Source organism: Amphimedon queenslandica, unplaced genomic scaffold, assembly GCF_000090795.2.
Source record: "Amphimedon queenslandica unplaced genomic scaffold, v1.1 AMPQUscaffold_12919, whole genome shotgun sequence".
NCBI classification, from domain to species: Eukaryota; Metazoa; Porifera; class Demospongiae; order Haplosclerida; family Niphatidae; genus Amphimedon; species Amphimedon queenslandica.
The window spans coordinates 11,767-23,710 of record NW_003546845.1 but is presented as its reverse complement, the minus strand read 5'-3'; the positions used below and the strand labels follow the sequence as shown (position 1 = coordinate 23,710).

Genomic DNA, 11,944 nt, shown 5'->3' with positions numbered 1-11,944 from the left:
ATGTATATGTATTATAAAAAATTATAAAAATGGTGAATTCTCTCCTTTTGATTTTTGTAGAAATACCCTGTATACTTATTTTGGCCTAATTTTGAGTAACACGACAATCCACTGACTGACTGACAAAAACTACGTAAAAATCCTATGGGAAACCCTGATTTAGTATATAGAAATTTTAATGTCAACGACAAAAAGGAGAGGGGAGTTACATAGAGGGAACTTATGCAATTACAATGATACAATCACATAAATATGATTGGTATGGAAATGACACTTAATGACATCATATATAGTGAATACAATATCAACATGTTCAACTTTGAACCAAACATCACAAATGACAATAAAGAAAGTAGCACACACAACCTAGATACATAACATAAAAACAACAAAATTAGAATTTTGATATTACATGTAGCTGAGTCATAGTCATTGTACAGACATGATTGACCATAAAAGCCTATGAACCCGGCCAGGTCAAAAAATCTTACAAGCTAATGGTAAAAATTTAGCAGTCCATTTAATATTTAGTAGAACTACCTTTGATGAAACTGAAATGGGAACAGACCACAAGCACAATTAAGAGGAAAAATCTCTCAGGAGAACGAAAACTAGTGGTGGAGCAGCAACCTCTGTAGATCGAGCTGTAGAGCATCATCATCATGAATTCATTTGCGACAAACCACACCTTTCATAATTGGGAGTAGTGGTCAACAGTAATCCGCGCGCGCGCGCGCGTCACGAATTAATGTTATAAATGTTACTCCAGAGGGTCAAAATCTAAAACTTATAGCTTAACTTAAGCTCTCTCTTTTCTATAACCACTTAATGACGATGACCCAGTACACCAACACTACTGACCCTAAAGTGTGAACATACACACGAAACCATAATTATGAATATCATAGGACAATAGGATACATTTATCACTTGTTATTATTATTATGTTTTTTCCCCAATATAAAACAACCATTACTTAATTCATTATTAATTCACAATTATAGACTATTGAAATAAAAGAATGCCAGTAGACTCATCAGTACCAGGGTTTGTTCCTCCATATCCTTGTGGCTCCTGCTGTGGATACCCAACTGGTGCTTCTTGCTGCTGCTGCTGTGGATAAGGTACTTGCTGGGGATAACCAGTTTGAGAATAATCCTGTTGAGGATATCCTTGTACAGCAAAACCCTGCTGCTGTAGAGGAGGTGAAGGATAACCATAGCCTTGTGAAGGGGCAGCACAACCAGGATAAGCCATCGGTGCAGTCTGTTGTGGCTTTCTGCTGTTCCATATAATCTGAGTAAGATGGAAGTGGAGGTCAATTATCTGACTCGGATTGTGTGTAAGCTCCAGTTGTAGTACTAGTTTTGTGCTGGAATTGATGTCATTTGAACTGCAGGAGCGTCTTGCCTGGTTCTGGAGGAGTTTGATTTGGAATGTAATGGAATTATACATGCAATAATCACTGCAGTTAGGCAAACAAGACCACCAACTATTCCTATAAAAATTAATTCTGCTGGTACACCTGGCTCTGATACACCAGGAGAGCCTGCAAATGAAATATTATGTTAATTTCTGTGTGCAATGATTATGGTTTATATAATCTATTGTAAGAAGTCAAAAATCTTATCATGTAGTATTTTTATGTAGATTATTACTGTGCACCTAAACAACTGACTCCAGCATCCTGATCGTGAGTACAATTATGATTAGTCGTATGATAGCAGCTAGTAAGGGTTGATTCAGACCCAGTACAACCAACATTATTCATTAACATGCTTCCTGTTCTTTGTTCAAAATATGCTCCAAAATATGGGGGCCCTAATTATAATACCACAAATTATTGAATATTCCTTTAAGTAACTATGCATGTATATAGACTTGAAGTCAAGTATTTGCTATTATATAAACACAAAGGCTTAAACTTGCTTCCTTCAATCAAAATTAAGCAACTCCAAATGATTACAGTTAGTTTTTGAACATTAAGATTATTTATATACCTGTAACATAATATCCCAACTGTCTACATACAACTGTAGCATCATTAGTATCCCAGTAATCATCACAGACAGTACCCCATGATCTACTACTGCATACTTCAACACGTCCTTCAAAACTGCTAGATCCTCCAACAAGACGAACTGATCCATCAAAGCAAGCTGAAAAACAGATAAAAGTATTGGACTCCTAGTATAATCCTTACCATATGAGCATTTAAATCCAGCATCCTCAGAGTGACCACAATTATGATTAGTTGTATGAGAGCAGTTAATAAGGTATGATTCAGACCCAGTACAAATAACATTATCCATTACTATGCTTCCTGTTCCTTGTCCAAAATATGCAAAACTAAATGCAGTCCCTACAACAGTTAATATTTAGTAGTTTTAATAAAATGTGAAACTATAAAATTAATACCTTACCAAATTCATAGCCTAACTGTCTACATACAACAGTGGCATCCCTATAGTCCAAGTAATCATCACAGACAGTACCCCATGATCCACTACTGCATACTTCAACACGTCCTTCTAAACTGTTAGATCCTCCAACAAGACGAACTGATTCATCAATGCAAGCTGTAATGAAATAAAAAATTCAAGTACATGTACATGTACATCATAACTGAATCAACAGCTACTACTATAGTATAATCCTTACTATGTGAGCATCTAACTCCAACATCCTCAGAGTGACCACAATTATGATTAACTGTATGAGAGCAGTTGGTAAGAAATAATTCATATCCAGTACAACCAATATCATCCATGCATATGCTTCCTGTTCCTTGTCTAAAATATGAATTACTAAATGCAGTCCCTAAAAAGTGATATAATAGAAGGATTGAAAGGTTTTGTAATATAGTACCTGATCCATATCCTAACTGTCTACATACAACAGTAGCATCCCTATAGTCCCATAAATCATCACAGACAGTACCCCATGATCCACTATGGTATACTTCAACACGTCCTTCAGAACTGTTGGATCCTCCAACAAGATGAATTGCTCCATCAATACAATGTGCTCCTGCAATAAATAAGAAAGAATAACAATAAGTGTGCATGCAGCATTAGCAATTATAAATTTATTAATGCATACCAGGACAAACCACTCCAACATCTTCACTATGAGTACAATTGTGTGACAGAGGAGATCTATGACTGCATTGCTGGTATAAAGATGTTTCATCACCATCACAATTGACATCATCTAATACTATACTACCAGTCCCTTGTCCAAAGAAGGCTTGATCACGATAATAAGCACCTAAAAGTAGAAAATGAAAAATATACTTTTTAATTAGTCATATCATCTATAGAATGTGATGCTTTGAAGGATCATTTGATTGTCATTTGTTTGATACATGTTAGTAAACTCTCATTAAATTGGCTGGAAGCATTGACAGGAGTTAAAAATTTGGAATCAGCAGAGCACTCACAAGTATGCTCAGAATGAAGCAAAAGACATATTTAGTGAGCAACTACTGATCCACCAATATTAACTATACTACTGCCAATATTTCCAGCTATATGGTATTTTAAAATCTAAGCACAATAAGCCACTAATGATCCACTTTAATGTCACTAAGTACTTCAAATACAAATGCATTCAAAAATGTCCACCCAGCTAATGAAAGTAACATTTATTTACATTGATATTTTGACCTTTGATTATAGCGTATTGTTATTAAAATTTATATTATAGCTCCCAGCTTACCGGTAATAGGGTATCCAAGCTGTCTGCATGCAACTTGAGCATTAGCATTATACCAGCCATCATCACAGACTGTTCCCCAGCTATTAGCATAGCATATCTCAAGGCGGCCTTCATGATATGAAATGCTATTGACAAGACGAAGTGAGCCCTGACTACATTGACCTACCAATTATAGTAAGATCATTAATATGGAATTGGTTAACAGTAATTTTGAGGCATAACAATTCAAGGTGTAGATGCATGTTATTGTTGTCAATGATGAAAAAGGTACATATGTACTTCTGTAATTTCACACTTGCCACATTCATGAATGCAATATGACCTCACTCATGATTGATATAGGATAATGGGAAATGACATTACATATGTAGATACACAGCAAAAACATCACATGACAATAAACTAAAGGTAACGCACACACATGTACCTTTAAGTACTACAAGGGCTTTTATCTATTGATAGAATGACCATAAAATGTACAAACATCAATTGGAGGGTTTCCCAGCCACAATACATTATAACTGAGTGAGCTAAACAGCATGCTTGATGAGTTGACAAGCACCACAATACAGTGCTTGGCTTTTAAAGCAACTTTAAAATTTGTAAAAAAATCCAAATTTTGATCAAAATCTGCTCAAACTTTCTAAAAACATAAAACATGTACACGCATCAGAAAAAAATTATTAAAATGCTGACTTATCTCCTAGCCATTTTTGGCAAAATTTGGCGCACAATAGTTAAAGGACTTTGGCCTGAGAGCTTTGAAAAATGGAATTTTGATCGAAATTGGCTCAAAATTTCTATGCAACTTAAGTACATGCCTTTGCTTTTATGTATCAGAAAAAATTACAAAAAAAAGAAGAATCTTCTATTTGTCATTTTTGACAAAATTTGGGAGACACAATTTTTAACAACTTTAAAAAGTTGTAAAAAATTCAAATTTGATCCAACTTCCTACCGGCGCAGCAGAAGAAAAGATATAAAAATGATTTCTCCTTTCAATTTTGACAACATTTGGCTCGAGACCAAGTATACTACAGTACAATCATAAGCTTGAAGTTGAACCACAGTAAAGTGTTTATGCTTGAACTGAAGACCTGCAGCATATACATATATATATACTCAGTGGCAATAGTCTAGAACCATGCACTGACTCAAAGATTAGAGTACCACTTTACCTTTAATATGAATGAAATTCAAACAGACCAAAAGTAAGACTAAAAGGAAATGTTTCTTAGCAGTAGAGTGCAGCAACATAATCTGGCTTGCCAATTGATGGCTTACTTTGCCAAACCACACCTTAATACTGAATGTCACAATCCTCTGTCTGTTGGAGTGTCATCACCACCAATCGGTATGATCTAAATCTCAAATGGATTTTTACTGTGAAAGTATATCGATTTATATTTAATACAAAACTGATAATTATACTGAATATAAGGACACACTATTCTACTGACAAATATAAAATGTGAAATGAAACACATCAATGAGCTCAATAAGGAGGTGGTGGTTCATCACGAATGCCAGTAGACTCATCAGTACCAGGGTTTGTTCCTCCATATCCTTGTGGTTCCTGCTGTGGATACCCAACTGGTGCTTCTTGCTGCTGCTGTGGATAAGGTGCTTGCTGGGGATAACCAGTTTGAGAATAATCCTGTTGAGGATATCCTTGTACAGCAAAACCCTGCTGCTGTGGAGGAGGTGCAGGATAACCTTGAGCAGGATAACCTTGAGCTGGATAACCATAGCCTTGTGTAGGATAACCCTGGACAGGATAACCATATCCTTGTGTAGGGTAGCCTGCTGGTGCAGCATAACCAGGATAAGCTATTGGTGCAGTCGGTCGTGTCTGCTGTTTCATATAATCTGAGTAAGATGGAGGAGGAGGTTGATTTTCTGCCTTAGGCTGGGATTGTGTATAAGCTCCAGTTGTAGTACTAGTAGTTTGTGCTGGAAGTGATGTCATTTGAACTGCAGGAGCTGCTTGCCTGGCTCTAGCTCTGGAGCGGTTTGATTTGGAATGTAATACAACTACACATATAACAATCACTGCAGCTACAAAGATTAGGAAAACAATACCACCGACTACTCCTCCAATGATAGCTCCTACTGATGCACCAAAGTCTGCAGAATAAAGATAATAAAGTTATGCTACTTCACAATTTAAGGTATCACATGATAATAGGAGTTTAAAGAATTTTGTCATAAATAAATCATAATTATGTAAGGTACATGTTACATGATGTGCTAGCATTATTATTGTGTACCTGCACAACTGACTCCAGCATCTTCAGAGTGAACACAATTATGATTAGTAGTATGAGAGCAGTTTGTAAGGTATGATTCAGATCCAGTACAACGGACATCATCCATTAATATCCTTCCTGTTCCTGCTCCAAAATATGCATTACTATATGGGGTCCCTGTATAAATTATAATGCAAAAAAATTTATTGAATATTCATTTCAGCATGCATGCATAATTTCATGTGGACTTGAGTCAAATAGTATTATTATACACAAAGGCATACATTTAACTTGCTGCAAATTGAAATTAAACTTAAGTTATAATTATAGTTATAGGTGGTAGCCTATATGTAGAATTGAGGTTTAGCTTTCAACCTATAACTCAATCATAAAGTATATACATTGCACATATACCTGTAACACCATATCCCAACTGTCTACACACAACTGTAGCATCATTAGTACCCCATGAATCATCACAGACAGTACCCCATGATCCATTTCTGCATACTTCAACACGTCCTTCTAAACTGCTGGATCCTCCAACAAGACGAACTGAGCCATCAATACAAACTGCAAAAAAGATATAAGTATAAAAGCTACCAGTATAATCGTTACCATATGAGCATCTAACTCCAGCATCCTCAGAATGACTACAATCATGAAAAGTTCTATGAGAGCAGCTAGTAAGGTTTGATTCAGATCCAGTGCAACGAACTTCATCCATTAGTATACTTCCTGTTCCTTGTCCAAAATATGCACTACTAAATGCAGTCCCTATAAAATTTATTAATAAACCATCATATAACTACAAGCAACTGATTAATACCTGTTGATCCAAGTCCTAACTGTCTACATACAACAGTAGCATCCCTATAGTCCCATGAATCATCACAGACAGTACCCCATGATCCACTACTGCAAACTTCAACGCGTCCTTCTAAACTGCTGAACCCTCCAACAAGACGAACTTCTCCATCAAAGCAAACTGTAAAATCATTTCAAAAGTTAATAAGGAATGACAATGTATCACATAAATGAACAGCTACATATACATGTAGTCCTTACGGTATGAGCATCTAACTCCAGCATCCTCAGAATGACTACAATCATGAAAAGTTCTATGAGAGCAGCTAGTAAGGTTTGATTCAGATCCAGTGCAACGAACTTCATCCATTAGTATACTTCCTGTTCCTTGTCCAAAATATGCACTACTAAATGCAGTCCCTATAAAATTTATTAATAAACCATCATATAACTACAAGCAACTGATTAATACCTGTTGATCCAAGTCCTAACTGTCTACATACAACAGTAGCATCCCTATAGTCCCATGAATCATCACAGACAGTACCCCATGATCCACTACTGCAAACTTCAACGCGTCCTTCTAAACTGCTGAACCCTCCAACAAGACGAACTTCTCCATCAAAGCAAACTGTAAAATCATTTCAAAAGTTAATAAGGAATGACAATGTATCACATAAATGAACAGCTACATATACATGTAGTCCTTACGGTATGAGCATCTAACTCCAGCATCCTCAGAATGACTACAATCATGAAAAGTTCTATGAGAGCAGCTAGTAAGGTTTGATTCAGATCCAGTGCAACGAACTTCATCCATTACTATGCGTCCTGTTCCTTGTCCAAAATATGCACTACTAAATGCAGTCCCTATAGAATTTATTAATAAACCATCATATAACTACAAGCAACTGATTAATACCTGCTGATCCAAGTCCTAACTGTCTACATACAACAGTAGCATCCCTATAGTCCCATGAATCATCACAGACAGTACCCCATGATCCACTACTGCATACTTCAATGCGTCCTTCTAAACTGCTGAACCCTCCAACAAGACGAACTTCTCCATCAAAGCAAACTGTAAAATCATTTCAAAAGTTAATAAGGAATGACAATGTATCACATAAATGAACAGCTACATATACATGTAGTCCTTACTGTATGAGCATCTAACTCCAGCATCCTCAGAATGACTACAATCATGAAAAGTTCTGTGAGAGCAGCTAGTAAGGTTTGATTCAGATCCAGTGCAACGAACTTCATCCATTAGTATACTTCCTGTTCCTTGTCCAAAATATGCACTACTAAATGCAGTCCCTATAGAATTTATTAATAAACCATCATATAACTACAAGCAACTGATTAATACCTGTTGATCCAAGTCCTAACTGTCTACATACAACAGTAGCATCAGTATTGTCCCATGAATCATCACAGACAGTACCCCATGATCCATTTCTGCATACTTCAATGCGTCCTTCTAAACTGCTGGACCCTCCAACAAGACGAACTTCTCCATCAAAGCAAACTGTAAAATCATTTCAAAAGTTAATAAGGAATGACAATGTATCACATAAATGAACAGCTACATATACATGTAGTCCTTACTGTATGAGCATCTAACTCCAGCATCCTCAGAATGACTACAATTATGAAAAGTTGTATGAGAGCAGCTAGTAAGGTTCAATTCAGATCCAGTGCAACGAACATCATCCATTAGTATAGTTCCTGTTCCTTGTCCAAAATATGCTCCAAAATATGCAATCCCTATAGTGATATTTAATATATACTATTATTATTTACAAATTGAGCTGCATAAAATATGGAGCAACTCTAAAAATTCATACTAAACCCAAGTTTGATACAAACTTTCTACATAACATAAGAACAAGTATATGTATCAAAAAATTATAAAAATGGCAAACTCTCTCCTTTTCAAAATTTAGCAAAACTTGGCTAAATACTTTAGAAATTAATAAAAAATTGATTTCTGATTGAAATCAGATCAAACTTTCTACACAACATAAGAAAATGTACTGTACGTGTCTTAATTTTTGAGGTGCATTAAATTTCATTATTTTTGTGCTCACCTTAAATCCACAAAATTTAAACCACCTCTAATGCCATTCTATTGTATGTAGACTATGGCCAGAACATAAAAATTAGCTCACATGAATATTAACTTTTGAGCACATTTCATTGAAAACACGAAATTTTAAACACTTGAAAATTTGAACGTATACAGCATATGCATCAGAAAACATGATAGGAATTATATCCTTATCATGATTGACAAAATACCAGTGGCAGTAAGGTATATTTGGCATTTTTGAGCAACTTTTATGTACCATATAGCGAAAAATTTTCGTGGCCCAAAATTTTTTGTGCTTTTTCAAAATCCACAAAAATAAAATCCACAAAAATTGATTCAATACGGTTCAAAATGGCCAAAAAGTAGAAAACCACGAAAATTAAAGCCACGAAATTGATTTTTGAATGGATCCATGAAATTTTTGGGCCATGAAAATTTTTGACTATACGGTAGTTTAAAATTCCTCAAAAAACTGAGCTTAGCACTATGGGAGAACCCTTATTATAAAAAAAGACTGAAACATTATCTTACCTATTGCATGTCGTAATCCTAACTGTCTACATACAACAGTAGCATCAATATTGTCCCATGAATCATCACAGACAGTACCCCATGATCCACTACTGCATACTTCAACACGTCCTTCAGAACTGTTGGATCCTCCAACAAGACGAACTGATCCACCAAAGCAAACTGTAAAAAATAAAAAAATCATCAGAATTTAAGTACATGTACATGTACATCATAACTGAATCAACAGCTACTACTATAGTATAATCCTTACTATGTGAGCATCTAACTCCAGCATCCTCAGAGTGAACACAATTATGAGAAGTTATATGAGAGCAGTTGGTAAGAAATAATTCATATCCAGTACAACCAACATTATCCATTAATACGCTTCCTGTTCCTTGTCCAAAATATGCACTACTAAATGAAGTCCCTAAAAAGTGATATAATAGAAACTTAATATTATTTGTAATATGTGAGGCTGTAATATTAATACCTGATCCATATCCTAACTGTCTACATACAACAGTAGCATCCCTATAGTCCCATAAATCATCGCAGACAGTACCCCATGATCCACTACGGTATACTTCAACACGTCCTTCAGAACTGTTGGATCCTCCAACAAGACGAACTGAACCATCAAATGGTGCTGAAATAAATAATTAAATAAATGACATAATGAACAGCATTATCATGATTTATGCATACCAGGACAAACCACTCCAACATCTTCACTATGACCACAATTATGTGACAGAGGAGATCTATGACTGCATTGCTGGTATAAAGATGTTTCATCACCATCACAACTAACATCATCTAATACTATACTACCAGTCCCTTGTCCAAAGTAGGCTGAACCACGATAATAAGCACCTGAAATTAAAAAATGAAAATAATACTTGTTTATAGATTACATCTATAGAGTGTGATGCTTTGAAGGATTGATTTGATTATCATTTGTTTGATAGATGTACATGTTAGTAAACCCTTCACTCTCATTCAATTCTTTACACAACAAGCTATTATCAGTATCTGACACATCGTAAGTACTTCAAGTATGTGATTCAACTACAGAAATGTCCTCCCAGCTAATGTTTATTTATAGGACAAACTTTACTTACTGAATTTAATAGCTATGTAAAAATTACATGCATAATAAAGGTTTTGACCTTTTTAACAAGTCGAGCTAGTATGGTTTTACACTGAAATTTATATTATAAGATTCATAGCTACAAGCTTACCGGTAGTAGGGTATCCAAGCTGTCTGCATACAACTTGAGCATTAGCATTAGACCAACCATCATCACAGACTGTTCCCCAGCTATTACCATAGCATATCTCAAGGCGACCTTCATGATATGAAGCACCATTGACAAGACGAAGTGAACCCTGACTACATTGACCTAACAATTAAAGTAAGATCACTTATAAAGAGTTGATATATTAGCAGTAATATCAATGGGGTATAACAATTGGGATGGGAAAGTTATCCTTCCAGTATCAATCAAAGTACAACTAAAAGTTGTAGAGTGAGTACATGTACATTTGTATATGCATGTATAATAAGGCATATAGTAAAGAGTATGTGCTTGTTTTGATAAAAGTGCAATAGTGCACATGTACATGTACATGATATAATAATGAGCCTGCCAAATTTTAAGAGAGGATGGGGAATTCCATAGTGAATAGTCACATATGTACTCTTGCAAATTAACCTTTGTCATATTCATGAATATAAATGTCAAAAGCATGTTTGGTATGCAGGCCCGTAGCCAGGGGGGGTTCGGACGAACCCCCTGTTGTAGCTGCAAAAAAGTTTTAGATTAGCTCCTGTCATGAAGAACAGCACTGCAAAAGAAGGATTAGCATTTTGGTAACAGCGAGAAGCACAGATAGCCATTTTAGCTGAGTCAGCACATGGCTGAGATGCGTAAATTAAGACCACGCCTACCAACCACGCCCAATTTCGCCAAAATTTTCGCTGCATGCTTCGCGCGCAGCAATTTCCGAACCCCGTTTTAAGTTCCTGGCTACGGCCCTGGGTATGGGAAATGACACAGCATCAACTTTGAACCAAAACCACATGCACTGACATGACATGATAACACAAAAGATGACACACATACACACACACACAACACATCAAACACAATTCTTTCCTTCATGGTTCAAGCTAATACAGGACGCATAGCTACTGATAGGTGTACATGCCATATAGCTGGAAACTTTTAATGCCAATAAATTTCGCTGTTTTGGGGGTTTTATCAGATCTACGAAATTAAAATCCGAAAAAATCTAGATAATACGGTACAAGGTAGCGGAATGCTTAATTTTGATTCGCAAAAATTAAATCCACAATAATGATTTTTGGGGCGGAATCGCGAAAGTTTAATCCCTCAAAAGTTTCCGGCTATAGGTACATGATTGACCATAAAAACCTATTTATAAAAAACATGAATAAAGTGCCTATATTGAACAAGGATAGCACAGCACAATCACAAGCTTTAACCAAGGACACGTACATGTATGCACCAACTGATATTAGTCTCGTGCCCAT

At 35.8% G+C, this 11,944-nt stretch overlaps 3 protein-coding genes across 3 annotated transcripts; all 3 read right to left on the bottom strand.

Moving 5' to 3' along the window:
• Nucleotides 1-990: 990 nt before the first annotated feature.
• On the bottom strand, nt 991-4,977 carry LOC105314437 (deleted in malignant brain tumors 1 protein-like). Its single transcript, XM_020002414.1, has 10 exons — nt 4,899-4,977; nt 3,721-3,882; nt 3,103-3,270; nt 2,869-3,030; nt 2,662-2,820; nt 2,424-2,579; nt 2,204-2,362; nt 2,001-2,159; nt 1,666-1,821; nt 991-1,549 (listed from the first exon to the last, which is right to left on the bottom strand). Exons 1-10 carry the CDS (start codon nt 4,975-4,977, stop codon nt 1,362-1,364), a joined length of 1,548 nt encoding a protein of 515 aa, XP_019857973.1. The 3' UTR covers nt 991-1,361.
• A 120-nt stretch (nt 4,978-5,097) lies between these two features.
• On the bottom strand, nt 5,098-10,827 carry LOC100638486 (deleted in malignant brain tumors 1 protein-like). The gene is made up of 16 exons (XM_020002415.1): nt 10,629-10,827; nt 10,093-10,260; nt 9,878-10,033; nt 9,656-9,814; nt 9,403-9,564; nt 8,388-8,546; nt 8,149-8,307; nt 7,938-8,096; nt 7,699-7,857; nt 7,488-7,646; nt 7,249-7,407; nt 7,038-7,196; nt 6,799-6,957; nt 6,384-6,746; nt 5,991-6,146; nt 5,098-5,847 (listed from the first exon to the last, which is right to left on the bottom strand). Exons 4-16 carry the CDS (start codon nt 9,762-9,764, stop codon nt 5,216-5,218), a joined length of 2,694 nt encoding a protein of 897 aa, XP_019857974.1. The 5' UTR covers nt 9,765-9,814; nt 9,878-10,033; nt 10,093-10,260; nt 10,629-10,827; the 3' UTR covers nt 5,098-5,215.
• LOC109586239 (neurotrypsin-like) lies at nt 9,764-11,487 on the bottom strand. The gene is made up of 5 exons (XM_020002413.1): nt 11,481-11,487; nt 10,629-10,790; nt 10,093-10,260; nt 9,906-10,033; nt 9,764-9,814 (listed from the first exon to the last, which is right to left on the bottom strand). Exons 1-5 carry the CDS (start codon nt 11,485-11,487, stop codon nt 9,764-9,766), a joined length of 516 nt encoding a protein of 171 aa, XP_019857972.1.
• Nucleotides 11,488-11,944: the final 457 nt, after the last annotated feature.

Coding starts and splice junctions, on each gene's coding strand:
- LOC100638486 (XM_020002415.1), bottom strand. CDS start 9,764: ATGGATAATGTTGGTTGTACTGGATATGAATTATTTCTTACCAACTGC. Junction 7,647..7,698: donor GTTAGGACTTGGATCAGCAG/GTATTAATCAGT, acceptor TAAATTCTATAG/GGACTGCATTTAGTAGTGCA. Junction 6,958..7,037: donor TGGAGTTAGATGCTCATACC/GTAAGGACTACA, acceptor ATGATTTTACAG/TTTGCTTTGATGGAGAAGTT.
- LOC109586239 (XM_020002413.1), bottom strand. Junction 10,261..10,628: donor GCTTGGATACCCTACTACCG/GTAAGCTTGTAG, acceptor TTTTAATTTCAG/GTGCTTATTATCGTGGTTCA. Junction 9,815..9,905: donor ACTATAGGGATGCTACTGTT/GTATGTAGACAG, acceptor ATCACTTTTTAG/GGACTTCATTTAGTAGTGCA.
- LOC105314437 (XM_020002414.1), bottom strand. CDS start 4,977: ATGTTGCTGCACTCTACTGCTAAGAAACATTTCCTTTTAGTCTTACTT. Junction 2,821..2,868: donor ACAGTTAGGATATGGATCAG/GTACTATATTAC, acceptor ATCACTTTTTAG/GGACTGCATTTAGTAATTCA. Junction 1,822..2,000: donor GTTGGGATATTATGTTACAG/GTATATAAATAA, acceptor TATTATAATTAG/GGCCCCCATATTTTGGAGCA.